Here is a 14,652-nt window from a genome sequence, read left to right as displayed (position 1 = left end):
TTATCTAACAGAATCATCAGCTATATCTATAACACCATACCTTTTTGTCTTAACTTGACTTTTCCAAAGTTTGAGGGTGAAAAGTGATCATTTCAAAGTTTGTGTCTGGCCTATTTACAAAGTTTAGAGGTTGTCAGAGCCAAAATTCTCTTTTTCTTTATTCATAGAGCTGGAATTCATGTTTCTTATGCCTTTAGCAAAGTGCGTAATGGACCCAAAGAATACACAAGTAACACATGGATTGCAACTGACCTTGCTAGTTAGAACTTGTTGGTTATCATGTCTCTTCCTTTTTCTTCTTTATCTCTTGTCCTCTTCCCCCTTGCCATTTTCTTCTTTTCCTTCTCTACCTCCGGCCCGTTGGACGGTAGCCATCAGTCTCTTTATTTTTTCTTCTTTTGTTATTCTATTTCTAGTTTTTCCTTCTATATATACTTGTTCTTTATTTTATTTCTTCCCCTTCTCCCCTTCCCAATGCTATTCTCCACCTTCTTCTTCCTCCAGTTTTGGCGATCCTCCTTTTGTTCTTCTCTCCCTCTCCTTCACCGATTGCAGCTACTAGGGCAACACCACCCCCTTCATAAGCTGCAGATCTTCTTTACAATAGCCACCACTATAAAAGATATTTTTTTAGGTCTTGTTTGATTCACAGGGAATAGGGGTCTGGAATCCAAATCAGAATGGGCTATTCCAATTTCAACTGTTTGGTTTGTTGGAATCAGAATCCCATTCCCATTTCTGCTAGAATGGCATTCCCTCATTCCCTACCCTTCCCTTGGGTATAAAATCTCATTTTTGCTGATTCTAATTCTCATTTTCATTCCTATTCGAACCAAACATACTATAGGAATGGACTATTCAATTCTGATTTGATTCCAGAAGATGTTGGTTCCGATTCTGATTCCAACTGTAAACCAAATAGACCCTTATAGCCGATCAGCAATTACCCACTTTTGATGTGTTTAATTTTGGTTGGACTCCTAGGACAAGCTCCTTCTACTTGATCACATGACAATATACAAATGAGATCAATTGGCTCCCCACAAATGCCTCAGAAGCGCCCCACCTGTGTATTGGGAACATCTCCATTTAATAGGTACTAAAAATGTTTCCAATGCAAGCTGGATGTGCATGTGGAGCGTTTGTGGGGCGCTTTCTGTATGGCGCCAATGTGATGTCTATACAAGTAGTAGAGATGTTCCCTAACGCCTTGTGCCAATCCTTTCGGTGCAGGGAAACTATTGACATTAACTGTTACTCTGTAGTCTCTGGTTATGATTCAAAGATGCCTTAACTGTTACTCTATAGCTCTGGCATGCACCTATGCTATGTTTGGTTTGATAGAAAGTAAGAGAAAAACTGACAGCTGAGAAAAAGTTGTAACGACTTTTGGGGGGATCCACCAATATATAACTATAACACATGGAAGACCGGTACTAGAAGAACTTGCTTTCACGCAATGGCAACGCAAGGTACTGAAAGATTGGGTGCCTTTAAAAAATTGGTTGTCCTTGTAATGCCTTACCATCATATCTCAATCAAAGTTAGCATAGGAAATTTGCACAGGCTTCTCTCAAATCTCAAGCCTTTCTTTTGAAGGGCTTTGATTGTCACCAACCGTAACTTATAAGCTGTCCATATAGGACCCACCTTGGAAAGCCAGCGGCTGCATGAAATGTGCCCTTTTTAGTCTTTTGCTGTATGCCCTTTTAATCTTTTATTGTATTGTCATGTCATGTCATACTTAAGTGGGCCTTTGGTAAGAAAAAGACCCATTTTCTTTGCAACCAATCACAGGGAAGGAAACATTGTGTCCATTTGGGAGTGCTGGAGTGTAATGGCTTCCAGCTTTCCAAGGTTGGCCCCACACAGACCGACTATAAGCTATGTTTGGTGAAAATACCAGTAACATCAAATTAGCTGTCAGTCAATCATCATTTGAGGGGTTGCCTATTTGTCTACTTCAGTGATGCAAAATTATGATAGTGCAAATAATATGGATGCAAATTTTGATTTATTTTTGTTTTAAATTTTACTTAATTTAATTGATTGCACTACAAATTAAGTAAAATTAGATCAGAAACAGAATAAAGTAAAGTTCAAAACAAAATTAAATCACAATTTACACTCTTTTCATTTACACACTCATGCATTTTCTAATTTTCTTATAATTTTTTTATATTTTATGTTAGAAAGGTAGGCATTTAACTATTTTACCGTCATTTTTAAAAAATAAAATTCTAAGTTATTATTATCATAGGTAATAATAGAGATCAAGTATGATAGGGTCTAATTGGATTAAACCCGATTATACTGATTAATAATTGATTTGGTTCTAGGCCTGTCTTATAGAAGGGATTAATAATCAGTTCAGGACTGATCCACCCTATCAACCAGACCCAATCCATTCAGCTAAATCCAACTTAGCTGAATCTTCAGCTTTTTTATTATTATTATTAGTTTTTTTTTTGTCTTTTTGTAAACCAAAATTATGATATTAAATGTAAGAAAGTGCATTAAGCTCAGTTTGGAAGGAGCACAAATATAAATATGTAGAGTGCAAAACCTTGTATTTTATATTATTTTGTATACTGTACATATTTATATTTGTACTCTTTCCAAACTAAGCCTTAAGGGGAAGAACTTAAATCATAATCCATACAGAGCAAAAATTTGCCAATATTTGATGTCATTGTAAAGAGTTTTGCATTTAAACATTGGATTAAGTGGTCATTATTTGGAGTAGTGTGAGAACAATGGTTTGAATTTAAGAGTGACCACCTAGTGCCAAAAATTAGCAACCCATCTTTGCTACGATAATGTCGTAGCCCTGCGCTGAAACAAGTAAATCAAAGCCTTTAATTTGCTATGATGACTCCACCTTGAATCAGATGAAATGACTTCTTGGCAGTGATTTTCTGTTTTAGCCTGTTGTTTTAAACCCACTACTTACTCAAACAGTAACCATTAAAACCAGTCACCTGGTCACAATTTGAGGTCCAAATTTCTTAAAACCCAGAATTTGACAAAAAATCTGTTGATTTGGTCAAAACCTATTTAACCATTGCAATTGAACACTTGAACTGTTGACTCATCCGACCTATTCACCAGTACTAGGTCATGGGTTACATATTACAAATTTACACAAACTTTCAAAGGACTTTATGCTCAATTGTCCTATTGGGATGATTTTTGTACCGATTTTGGTTAATTTTTAAGATCTATGCAAAGATCAAAGTGCCTCACTCCATTATTTTTGCCAAAAAATCCTTTTTTTAGCCTAAAATCTAATTTTTTATACATAAATACATACATACAAACTGGTAACCTACAACCAAGAGGCAAAACGATTCAACCTTTGGATTGGTTTTTAAAACACTGATAAGTAGGGCATGCACATGCACAAGGTTAAAATATAGGTATGGTTAAATTTACTATATGTAACTAATAGTTATGGGCAAAAATTGCTTTGCCATCCACTATCAAGGTTTTAAAAACTGGCCCAGAACTAGAACCATTCTAGCCATTGGTATTTGGTTGACAATTCAACTGTCTGGTTCAAGTGGGCAATCCGTTCCAACTTAAAAAATAAAATAAATAATTAAAATATAAAACAGTTAAAACCATTATACAGGTCAAATAAATCGACGGTTCGACCACCCAGGTCAGTGAATTGCTGATCAAATCAATAATTTTCAATAAGAACGGAATTAAAGGTAAAACAGAACTAGTTATCTGAATGATTCATGGGCCAAATGATCTGACCGTCCACGTCAAGTAGTAAGGCGCTGATGCGGATGTCCCTTGGAGCCTTTTGGTCTTTTGGATTCCCATTTTGGATGATTGCTACCACAGAAGCATTTTTGTCGGTAGTAAAGGCGCTGATGCGAATTCTTATCCTAAGATGAGTGGTGAAGAAAATAATATACATAATATGTGGGGCCCATCCATCTATTATTGGGCAATTTGTTGCACGGAGGGAAAGGAACCAGATCCGCTCACAAGAGAAAACTATACCAACAAGTTCCAAAGTGTTGGTATATCCAATTTCAGGATCTGCTACCCATAAATTGTTTTAACATCCTTAGTCTTTTTCATGATGGAAAGCTGTAATGACTTGTGGAAAGAGAGATGCGGAAACAGTTCATAGGTAATAGATCCGAGCCCATGTATTTATATATTATATTCAACATCAAGGCAAAGTCTATTCGAGCAGTCTTTACAGCCTTACATTGAAAATATTTCCATGCTACTTTATTTCATGGGGAGATAATCCCAATACAAGATTGCAAAAGGTGGTTGAAGCAGTGCCGGCACAAGCTTGCCTTAATGAAAGCCGATCTCACTTTCACGATAAGATATGTGGATTTAGATCATGTTGAAACTGAGTTGGGATAGTTTTTGTTGGAATAGATCCCATCTCATCCCTAGGAATAGCCATCTTAAATTTACCTGTTCGGGTTTGTTCTCACACCGACTTTATAGCCCGTACATAGGAAACATCTTCGTTGGTATGAGACGCGTTTTATGAAAGCAGAGAATGATTGGAAAACAAAAAATGTAATAATTATATTTAGAGGTATATTGATATTGGTGAACTTTTATTTCCTCTAAACTTTGAATGTAGAGAATGTTGTTATGAATTCTGAAAACTATAAAATATCCATTTTGACCCGATATATGAGAGTTTTTTTTTGTCTTTTTTGGGGTATCATTGGAAAATAAAAAATTGTATGATTGAATTTTAAGAGATAAGAAATAAGAGAAAACAAACAACCAATTTTCTCTTAAAGTTAAAAAATTCCTCTCAAGAGATAAGAATTAAAAGAAAACGAATAAACCCTAATTACTAATATCAAAATCAAATGTACAAAAATATAGAAAAGTAGGGAGCCATTAAAACCTACGTCTCCAAAATTGTTTTTCTGGACAAGCAAACCTTCGTTTTCAAATTAATTCTAACCAAGATAGATCCCCAAAAGCCTATGAAATTTACTTGAATAATTTTATTTCACGTGGGAAACATATACTTACCCGTGATTATCAACAAACTCCGAATAATTATTGGTCCACGGGAACACCTTTGACTAAAATTTCCCCTCCCTTACTCCAAGGGTTGGAGAATCGGCTAACTGCTGCTACATGTAATATTTATTTATTAGCCTTCCGTGTCCAGTGTCCTTACCATGCTACTTGTAATTCAAGCGTTGGAGATTCTGCTCACTTGGCCTGCTTGTCTGGAGAAAGTCTTGGTCAAGTTAGTTAATTAGTTTCCAGGATTCTTCAGCTGGCTGGTGGGTCTCGATTCCCTGACCCTCTCATCTATTCTCCACGTGGCAAATTTTCTGTTTCTTGTAGTCCCTTACCAATCAGAGGTCAGAGCCCATGCCAGTTTTTGCAAGTTCAAATGGGCCCCGCAAAGTTTGTTTTCTATATTCTCAAAAAAAAAAAAAAAAAAAAAAAGGAGTTGAGTATAAGGACAATCAAGTGCTGGTGTCAGACTCAGCAGAATGAAAATGAGGTAGGCGTGATTCCAATTTCCAACTCGATCCATCAACCCAGGTGGTTGATTAATCCCGAATGCCCCAAGTGGTTAGATTCCCTCTGAACTGTAAGAAGATGGAGATTTCGAGATGTGTTTTTGTTCTTCATCTGTTCCTTCTCCTTGTTAGGTTTCAGAGTGTCTGCTATGCTCTTGATTCATTTCCAGACCCAAGCTCCCAACAGCAGCTGGATAGGGTTCTTGAGCTCCCCGGTCAGACCTTCAACGTAAGCTTTGCCCATTACGCGGGTTATGTAACAGTCAACGAGGCGTCCGGGAGAGCACTTTTCTATTGGTTCTTCGAGGCTGTTGAAGACCCTTCTTCAAAGCCTTTGGTTCTTTGGCTTAATGGAGGTCAGTCTCTTCTGATCCTTTTTTTTTTCTTTGTAACCTTTTTCTTTAGTTATCATTATTTAAATTAGTTGTTAATAGCAGTATTAACTTTTAATTGATAGTTTAGTCGTAATATCCGAATTTTATGTGGTTTGAATAGTAAAGTTTAATTGGGCTTTATTTCATTGTATCATTTTTTTTGCTGGTGATTGAATGATTTTGGTTTTCTTTTCTTTTCGATGGTTGAATAAGAACTCGAATAAAAATTGATCTTTTGTTCCATTGGGTGGTTGAGAGATAGAGGGAGGGTTGTAAATGTTCATTTCTTCTCAGAAGCTTGGTGAATAAGTTGAATTTCGTCAATTGACTTTATCCTGCTGGTTGCATTGATATCTATCTTTTATCCAATTTTGAATGCAAACTTCTATCTTCTTTGTATACCCCTCTCTCTTTCTTAACCTTTTCATTTTTCTATTTAGGGAAATCTTTTGTCATCTTTTTTTTTTTTTTTTGCTTTTCTGCAGTTCTAATTTTCGTTAAAGTTTTGCTTCTCTTGTTCTGAGATTGAGGAGTTAACATAGATTTAGTTTCGAAGTACCAAAAAGCTTGTTCTAGTAGCTCTGCTTTGTTTTTTTTACTGAAATTGGCAACCTCTCCTTTTCCCTTTTTATTTTTCGGTCTACTATTTGTTCAAGATAGTTATCTGCTTCTGACTTGGGAGTTGTTTCTGTAGGGCCTGGCTGTTCTTCAATTGCTTATGGGGAGGCAGAAGAAATAGGTCCTTTTCATATTAAGGCAGATGGAAAGACACTTTACCTGAACCAATACTCTTGGAATCAAGGTAAGAAATTCATATTATAACTTGGATGAGAACAGAATTTGAGGAGAAAACTTGTTACTGCATGTATCTGAGGGATATAGGAAGGGGTGTCAATTGGACTGGATTTGGTCCAATCCTATCCAGTCCAATATGAGTCCATTACAGATGGACTTGGTCCAATCCATCCAATGAATACTTTGGACCATTTTAGGCTGGTCCAATTCAATGTCTGGACCGACCAATCTGTTCAAATTGGTTTTAATTTAGATTGGTTCCAACTCAAACCTGGTCTGTCGACACCTGTATTCTTATCTTTTATCATTGGACCGGATATTGGTTCAATCCAATCCGATCCAATATAGATCCATTGTGGATGGGCCAGATCCAATCCAATCCAATAAATACTTTGGACCATTAAGTCTGGACTGGTCCAATTCAATATGTCTTGTTTGGTCTGTCCAATCCATCCAAATTGATTTTGATTTGGATGGGGTCCAACCCAAAACCGACCCATTGACACCCTTATATAGGATGAGAAAAAAAAAAAAAAAAAAACTCAAAAAGTTGAACTTTTTTATGTTCTTTTCTAAACCAAAAAGGCAAGGGATGCCCGAGGATTGTAGTAGAAAAGGTGCATGTCCAACATGCCCTTTGTGTCGGACCTGGTTCCTGTGATCATCCCAAATAATGATCAACATAAGAATACTTTTTATTAAGTCTAGATGAAACATCTCTTGCTTCATATCAAAACTTCTACTGATTGTCACTTGGGTGTTCTTTCTTTGACAAATAAATAATACCCACTTTTTAATACAACAGACCCAATTATACTTCCTACATGGGCCACTTGAGCTAACAAATACATTTTTTAGCTAAGTATTTTGATCTTCTTATCCTTGTTTGTTGTTCTTTTCTGCTCCTCTTCTCATTTGTCAGCAAAGATCGTTGCTTATCCAAGGTATTTAGTTTGTGCTGTAAAGGACAATGCATACATTCTTCTCTTCTATAGTTTCTTCTTTCCAAATCAAGCTTGTTAATCTGTCTGAAAATGACATGTTCCTTTTCTATTGAACCCAAGAGAACAGAAAGTGCTTCATGAAGTAGTTTTTACTGTTTGGTTAATGCTCCTCAAATAAATTACATTTACTAATGGTGCTTTAGTTACTTGCAATAATTCCAAATCTTGTTAGAAATTCTATCTACTTTCGAAACAAAGTTATGTTTAATTGTTTTTTTTTTTAATTTGCAGTGGCCAATGTCCTATTTCTGGAATCACCAGTCGGTGTTGGTTTTTCTTATTCAAACAATTCCCTTGATGTGCTAAACAATGGAGATAAAAGGACAGGTATTTCCTTGTATTGCTTTATACTTCTTATACCTTCTTTGAAATCTATCTGATTATGAGTTTATATATTTATTTCCAGTATTTTTTGCTTCACAGCTGAGGATTCATTAATGTTTTTATTGAAATGGTTTGAGCGGTTTCCTCAATATAAAGGGCGGGACTTCTATATCACTGGAGAAAGCTATGCAGGTAAAGAGCAATTTATCAGTATTGTTAAGCTGGGATCAGACTGGACAGGTTATGACCTGGTAAAGACTCTGGTTCTTAGAGACCCCAGTTTCCATTGATATTCTAAAACCCAGTTTGTCCACAATTGAAATAAGTGGTTTTGGAACTGTCTAGGTTTGACAAGCTTCATATTTACAAAAGATGAAGGCTACATGGTTCCAACATGAGTAATTTGTATGGAAATCAAGGAAGAGATAACTGGGCTACAACTTGGATTCATGCAAATTGGTTGTTCAACAATTATATATTAGATAAAATACATTCGTTTATTAAAAAATGCTGTAAAATAGGTTTGAACCTACGTCTCTTGTTTGGAGGTTTAAGTAAACACCATAAGAGCACAATATATTATTAATTATATTTTATATCGTCATCATCATCTAAGTCTTATCCTAACTATATGGGTTCAGCTTCATGGATCCTGCTCTGCCACTCAATTCTGTTCAGTGCCACATCCATTGTTAAATTATGAACCCTTAAATCATTCTTTACTACTTCAACTCATGTCCTTTTTGTTCTGCCCCTGGCTCCTCTAGCCCCTTCATTGTATTGTAACAGGTTACTTCTTACTGGTGCTGTAGATGGCCTTCTCTGTTGTTAGTTATATTTTTTATATTATTTGTATATTATTTTTTATGTTGTCATGTATCTGCGTCAACCTTAGTGGTCAGACTGCTTGACCCATGACTCAATAGGCATTCTAACTTTGTATCCAATCTGCATCTGACAACATTTTAATATATTAATCTATTGCAGAGCCAAATTTATGCCTACATATCTATTTGGCATAGTGTAGGAGGGCCCGCTGAATTATTTTACACATATCCGTGAAATAGATGCAATTTTTGTTGGACCATAGATAGATTGGTTTAGAGGCATGAAATTTCAGGCTTTGGGGCATTTTCACATTTGGCCTTATTTTAGTTTCCAATAGATGACATAGAAATCAGTATTACTGCTCATGATGCATGCCTTTTTATATAAAAATTGATATTACTATTAAAACCTTGTTCTAGGTCACTATGTTCCTCAGCTTGCCCAAGCCATTGTGAGATATCACTGTCCGACAGAGGATAAATCAATCAATCTAAAGGGGTATATGGTAAGGAGTTTTTCCATTTATTCCTGGAAGAAGAGCCAAGCCACTGTGTACTTAATTACACGGACTAAACAAATTATTGATCTCTATAATGCAGGTGGGAAATGCTCTAACTGATGATTTTACTGATCACATGGGGGTTTTTCAGTTTATGTGGTCTGCTGGTTTGATTTCTGACCAAACCTACAAGCAGCTGAACCTTTTCTGTGACTTTCAGTCATTCATTCACACTTCAAAACAGTGTGAGAATATTCTAGAGATTGCCAACAATGAAATTGGAAACATTGATCTATATAGCATTTTCACCCCTACCTGCACTAGTAATTCTAGCTTATCACATAGATTGATGAAAAGACTGCGTGTAAGTACTCATTGCATTCAGCATTCTTTGTCCAGAAATTGCTTTTGTTTCCATTGCAATGAATATTTTTTATGTTAGGTATTTCTTGGATGAAATAAAGAATATAATGTTTCTTCTTCAGTTTTCTTTTCCTTCCTATTTTGTTTCTTTGAAAATATATTTTGCATCTCTAATATTTGAACTATTTGCATTGGATCATTAACTAGTAGTATTTCTATTTGATCAAAGGCTGGTCGGATCAGTGAAAAGTATGATCCATGCACTGAGAAGCACTCCACTGTATACTTCAATTTACCTGAGGTTCAAAAGGCACTTCATGTCCACCCCGAAGTTGCACCAACTAAATGGGAAACTTGCAGGTACTTTTATATGGAAGAGTTATCTCTAAACTGTGATAACCACCACCTCTATTTATTGATGAAATCCATAAAGGAGTTCTCAACTCAACTCAACTCAACTAAGCCTTGTCTCAGCTACATGAATCCTGTTCTGCTATTCCAGTCTGTTCAGAATGCCCTAGCATGAGAATGAAATGAAAATTCAAAAACCATGTTTATAGGAAACTTGCAGGTATTATTATATGGAAGAGTTCTCTCAAAACTGTTACAACCACCACCTCCATGTGTTGAAGAAATCTATAATGGATTTCTCAACCCAATTCAACTTAGCCTTGTCCCAACTATATGGGGTTGGTTACATGAATCCTGTTCCGTCATTCCTCTCTGTTCAGAATGCCCTAGCATGAGAATGAAATGAAAATTCAAAAACCATGTTTATAGGAAACTTGCAGGTATTATTACATGGAAGAGTTCACTCAAAACTGTTACAACCACCACCTCCACGTGTTGAAGAAATCTATAACGGAGTTCTCAACCCAACTCAACTAAGCCTTGTCCCAACTATATGGAGTTGGTTAGATGAATCCTGTTCCGCCATTCCTCTCTGTTCAGAATGCCCTAGCATGAGAATGAAATGAAAATTCTGGATCCATATTTTCTGGAGTCTGGAAAAAGGTTTTCAATTTTGTTGCCGACCCAACCCAACACTCTATCTGGACTTGGGACTGTATGTGTAAAACAAGCTCAACACTCTATGTTTAATTTCTTTATATGTTTGACAAAGATATAGTAATATAATGGAGTTCTCTATGATAACTAAGAAGAAGAAGAAAAGAAAAAGGCATCAAACAGTGCATATCTATTGCATGGCTATGGTCATTCAACTAGGTATCAATAGAAGAAAGGGCATTCAATCTTTTATGTTTTGGGCCTTAAACAACTGGTGTGACTTATTATATGGTATGCATACTTACATCCATATTGTCTTATCTTCATATCTTTAGAAGTATGAACTATGGATCATATTAAATGCAAGGAAACCAAACAAGAAAAGATGTATGACACCCATTCTCAAAGGCACACAATGAAGGGAACTATACAGAAACACCATGGATGACTATGAATAATGGACTATCAATTAGCAAAAGCAGAACAATAGAAGATACACATAAATTCATGATTGAGGAGACAGAATGTGTTGCCTTCATACCTTGCTAACCATGGCTTCACGAAATCTAGATCCACCCCAATTAAAAAAGTTTTTGCATCTTCTTTCCTTAAATATAAAGCATTGTGAAATAGACTGCTATCCATAAAACATGTTTCATGTCTAGTCTTTTACATGGCCACAGGTGGATATGGTCCAAAATCCTGTCAAGCATAACACAAGGGACCCCAAATATAGCAACTAGCGCAACATAGATCTCATCAAACAAGCTATGATCTTTATCATAATGCATTAATTTTTCAAAAAAAAAAATTATTTGTGGATGATTATATAATAAGGATTCTCTAGCATTATGCAGTGGATACATGGGATTTGACATCGTGCAAGTCTCTTGGATAACAACATTTCCTGCAATTTTGACCACCTTGATAGATGAAGTTGTGTCTGTACGATAACAGAGGTACATTATTTTGACATTCTGCAACCTTTGCTTTATTGCAGTGATGTGGTTAATGAAAATTGGAAGGACTCTCCTAAGACAGTGCTGGACATTTATCATGAGCTTATAGGTGCAGGGCTTCGTATTTGGATATTCAGGTGCCTATGAACATGAAACTTTATTTCTTCTTATTATAGTTTAACATAGGCTGAGGCTTTGCATTAAGATGATTAAGGTACCAATTAACCTCTTTAATTCACTTACACATAGTTGACAAGGTGACGCCTAGGCGACAAGGCGCCCTTTGAAGCTCGCCTCACCTCGCCAAGCAGTTTCTACTTCCTACTATAAAATAAATTTTTATTTGTTCTTTTTTGAGATTATAATTATAAAATAGACATTATTAAACTAAAATAATCATTTTGTGTGTTTACACACTAATTTCTTCTTATTATTTTCTTATTTATTAGGGTTTAAACAACACTAACATTGCTAAATGCTGTATTGAACCCTCAAAGACTTAAAAACCTGCACCAATAAGTAAGGAAGAACTTAAAATTTTATCTAATCAGCACATTTTCCTCTTCCATATATTTTTCTTCTACTACTACTACCAATACTTTTTATTTTCTTCTTTTCCTATAACAAAAATAAGGGTTCAACCCCTATATTTTTTGAATTTTATTTTCCTTCTCCCTTTTCTTCTCATGAATATGTTGATTTTCTATACTTTATTATGAAATTTATACTTTTCTTATGAAAATAATGAATAATTATTAATGAAATATGGTTAGGGAACTACCCTAGGGTCTATGTTTTTAACATAAAAAAATCCATTGCCTAGGCGACTAGGCAACAAGGCGCCCCTCAATCGCTTAGCCTCGCCTTGGCGTCTTGAAAACTATTAACTTACATTACAACCAGCCACTTTCATGTTCACTTATGTACTATATTATAATATCTACATACTTTATATATTGTCAATCAGATTTAAAAACCAATGCAAAATCCTTCCATGTAATGCCCATCTTATTGAAAAAACTAAAAAACCTAAAATAGAAAGAATTTCTATATACCTTTTCATTATTTAAAGCATTTGTTTATAAGTGAATTTTCCTTAGCTGGACTAAATATTTAGGTTAAGTGTTCTTACAGACCAGTTGAAGTTATAATTGTGTGTTGATAATGTGTTCTTCATTCCCTTCTGCTGTGGCAGTGGAGATACAGATGCTGTAATCCCAGTTACATCAACCCGGTACAGCATAGATGCCCTTAAGCTTCCAACGATTGGTCCTTGGCGCGCTTGGTATGATGAGGGACAGGTATTCGCTGTTTCAATTGCTTTTCTTTCTTTGTTTCTCCCCCATTATACTAGGATCATAACACTCAACAGATTCAATGGTGAATATTCCTTGGTAACAAAATCAATATGTTTTTGAAAGCTCTCATTTACCTGCATCTGGAACATTGCCATGTCTTTGGGATTAGCAACAAGGTTAAAAAATGAGCAGAAATGTCAATCACTTATAGGGAAACCATTGAAGTTTCAAATCACTCTTTTAATTGTGGAAACACGTTGAAAGCATTAGAAATGTTTATTGATATTTTAGGAGAAAGATAAAAGCAGGTAATCATAGAATACACTCTTTTATCTTTAGTATATACTATATACCTTTAAATTACCATTAAGCATGAGGAATTTCAAACTCGTGGTTTTTGTGTTACTGGAATTTGCAAGCTAATTGCTAAAACATTATTCCATTGTGTTACAGGTGGGAGGATGGACCCAACAGTATGTAGGTCTCAACTTTGTATCAGTTAGAGGAGCAGGTCATGAGGTCCCTTTGCATAAACCCAAACTCGCTCTTTCATTGATCAAGGCCTTTTTGTCAGGAAGACAAATGCCGACTTTAACAGAGTATAGCGATTCTTGAATCACATCATATATTTCATTTTTTTGTCAGAACTATCATGTTGGTGGTATTGATCCAAAAAAAAAAAAACTATCATGTTGGTGGATTCAGGAAAGATCAATTGAATTGAAATACTGTAAATCAATCATTCTGTTTGGTTGAATTTTCATAGACAGGTAAACTAGGATTATCATTATGGGGAAGCTAGGGAAGATTGATTCAATTGAAATGATGGTAATCCATCATTCTTTAAATTCATGAATGTCGGTGGAGTTTGTATAAACAAGTAAATTGGGTCTTCTTGATATCTGTCTGTAATTTGGTTTCCTTTTCCACAACACCTGATAAGATGTTTTGAACCTTGAAAGTTCATGAAAATAACTGCTGATTAGCCTGTTCTATGTTTCATTTTAAGGCCCAATAAGGGGGTTTGATACATAGGTTGTGTTTGTTTTACAACTCCTTTTGAAACCAAAAAAAAATATGTCGAAAACATCCTTTTAATGGTTCAGAACACCAAATTTCATTTTAGGAACAATGAGGCCTAGTGTTTGCAAACACACCAAAAGGCTACAAAACACCCTCAAGTGGATTGCATGGTTCAAAAGAATCAAAACACTAGGTTTCACTTGTGTTTTGTAAGCTATGGGCTGGGCCTAGGTCTGAAAACTCAGGCTTACCTAGTATATGTTTGGTTCTGTGGTTGTTTCCTGAAACACCATGTCATCAGTCATCACCATGTTAGGTGTTTTGACTTTTGATTTTACGCAACCCATCCAAGTTGAGACCGAGCCTTAGGTCTTTCTTTTCTTTGTTTGGGTAAAGGAACCCTACGTCTAAACCTTAAGGTTGGGCCTAGGTTGACCCTCAACCTGACCAATCCACCCAAGTTGCACCCCTGGCATACATAAGAACAATATTGATCATCGTTCATCATCGATAAACACAAGAAATTGTCAAGGAAAACCCACCTTGTAAATTGTAATGTTCCCAAAATAGACAGTGCCTTTTTTCAAAGCTAAAAAATTGAAGCCAGCAGACGATGCGAGTCAACTTTTTTCATCTT

The 14,652-nt window shown here is 35.6% G+C and overlaps 1 protein-coding gene across 1 annotated transcript; it reads left to right on the top strand.

The window, feature by feature from the left end:
• Positions 1 to 5,465: 5,465 nt before the first annotated feature.
• Positions 5,466 to 13,994, top strand: SCPL29 (serine carboxypeptidase-like 29). Its single transcript, XM_010275427.2, has 10 exons — positions 5,466 to 5,896; positions 6,609 to 6,716; positions 7,945 to 8,040; positions 8,137 to 8,229; positions 9,285 to 9,370; positions 9,465 to 9,728; positions 9,957 to 10,087; positions 11,736 to 11,831; positions 12,890 to 12,995; positions 13,446 to 13,994. The coding sequence occupies exons 1-10, from the start codon at positions 5,581 to 5,583 to the stop codon at positions 13,605 to 13,607; spliced, it is 1,458 nt and encodes a 485-aa protein (XP_010273729.1). The 5' UTR covers positions 5,466 to 5,580; the 3' UTR covers positions 13,608 to 13,994.
• Positions 13,995 to 14,652: the final 658 nt, after the last annotated feature.

The sequence above is a fragment of the Nelumbo nucifera genome, chromosome 8 (assembly GCF_055504915.1).
Source record: "Nelumbo nucifera cultivar China Antique chromosome 8, China Antique-T2T, whole genome shotgun sequence".
Taxonomy (NCBI): domain Eukaryota; kingdom Viridiplantae; phylum Streptophyta; class Magnoliopsida; order Proteales; family Nelumbonaceae; genus Nelumbo; species Nelumbo nucifera.
The sequence above is the reverse complement of the archived record's forward strand: the minus strand, read 5'-3'. Positions and strand labels throughout refer to the sequence as shown.

Excerpts from the sequence above, each read along its gene's own strand:
- SCPL29 (XM_010275427.2), top strand. The coding sequence starts at position 5,581 with ATGCCCCAAGTGGTTAGATTCCCTCTGAACTGTAAGAAGATGGAGATT. Across the intron at positions 6,717-7,944 it reads CCAATACTCTTGGAATCAAG|TGGCCAATGTCCTATTTCTG; the intron begins GTAAGAAATTCA and ends TTTAATTTGCAG. Across the intron at positions 8,230-9,284 it reads CACTGGAGAAAGCTATGCAG|GTCACTATGTTCCTCAGCTT; the intron begins GTAAAGAGCAAT and ends ACCTTGTTCTAG.